General features: G+C 64.6%; 1 protein-coding gene across 1 annotated transcript in view; it reads right to left on the bottom strand.

The window, feature by feature from the left end:
- PIGS (phosphatidylinositol glycan anchor biosynthesis, class S) overlaps positions 1–1,362 on the bottom strand; it is a gene marked incomplete at its 5' end in the record, with an annotated part of 3,653 nt that overhangs the window by 2,066 nt on the left and 225 nt on the right. The window contains 3 exons of the mRNA XM_009585570.1: positions 311–509; positions 677–768; positions 930–1,019. Coding sequence (XP_009583865.1) covers positions 311–509; positions 677–768; positions 930–1,019 — 381 coding nt within the window. The remainder of the gene's footprint in view (positions 1–310; positions 510–676; positions 769–929; positions 1,020–1,362) is intronic.

Genomic DNA, 1,362 nt, shown 5'->3' on the forward strand with positions numbered 1-1,362 from the left:
CTGGCACGGCTACCGCCTGTTGATGCCAAGGCCGGGCACGTGGCCATGACAGAGCTCCCAAGAGCAGCAGGACCTGATCCCCTCGTCTCTGGCCCTCCCCGATGCAGGGTTGTGCACCAGTGCCCCAACACACAGCAATCACAGCACGGATCCTGGCCCAGAGCAACTGCCAAGGGCAAAGGGAAGACCCCAGGGTCTGTTACCCCAGAAGACATCCAGGGGTGCTACAGGTGCAGCAGGAACAGTGTCTCCCCCAGAGCCAGTGGGCCTTCCCCGGATCAGGGAACGGGGTTGGGGCGCACGTCCGTACCCAGGCTGGATTTCAAGTGCCGCCGGGCGTCAGGGCCAAGCTGGCCATCGGGCACGCGGTCCGAGAGGGCGGTGGCGATGGAGCTGGCCGTGAAGGACATCACCTGCGTGAGCTGCTGGAGGCGGGTGCGGAGGGCAGCCAGGCCCCCCCCAGCCCTTACCAGGGCGCTGCGGTGCTTCCCCACATAGACGCTGATGCCCTGGGGAAGGGGCAGGGGTGAGGGCCGGGAGCAGGGCTGGCTCCTGCCAACACGCTGGAGAACAGCACGGTGCCACCTGCAACAGCCTGGGGACGGATGCCTCCCCCCAGGGCACCTTCGAGGAGTGAAGTACGCAGAGGCTGGCACCGCAGGGTGCTGCTCCCTACCTGAGGCAAGAGAGAGGAGGTTTCGGGGACCACGAACACGGTCAGACAGCCCAACGAGGCATCCTGCAGCGGGCGCAGAGCAGCGTCAGCCTCTGAGGAAGGTGGAGGCATTAGCAAGGTTGGGAATTTCACTCCAATCCCCGTCCCACCCTGAGATGCAGCAAAGCCGAGTCCTCTGCTCAACCAGCCTCAGAAAGAGGAGCCTGCTCCCCCACGGAGCTGCCCCATCTGCTGCAAGCCCTTGTCCTGGTACCTCGTGCAGTAGCCACATCCAGCGCTGCCTCCTCCTGAGCCGTGGTGCTGCGATAGACTGTCTCGTAGCGGGATGTGATACTGGTTCTCACTGCCAGGGGAGAAAGCCTGCATGAAGCTGCTAGTCCTGGTCCCCAGGCCCTTCGTAGGAGCTAAGAGGGACAAGGGACAGCCCCAGGGGGACACCTGCCACAAGGTCCTTTGGGCACCAGATCTAACCTCAGCTGAGCGACCCACCCTGACACGTGGCCTCAGTTGGTCCGGGGTGGCAAGCAGGACAGCCCCACGCCAGCCAGGGCATGTCCCACCCTCCGAGGGCTGCCATCACCTAGTCTCTTCCCTGCAGCACCCTGGGGACCTTGCTGTCCCCACTGCTCCCCTGTACTGCCAGCTCAGGACGGGATGATGCTGGTGGATGTGGGTTCGGGGAGCTC

This window comes from Fulmarus glacialis, unplaced genomic scaffold (assembly GCF_000690835.1).
Source record: "Fulmarus glacialis isolate BGI_N327 unplaced genomic scaffold, ASM69083v1 scaffold21239, whole genome shotgun sequence".
Classification (NCBI taxonomy): domain Eukaryota; kingdom Metazoa; phylum Chordata; class Aves; order Procellariiformes; family Procellariidae; genus Fulmarus; species Fulmarus glacialis.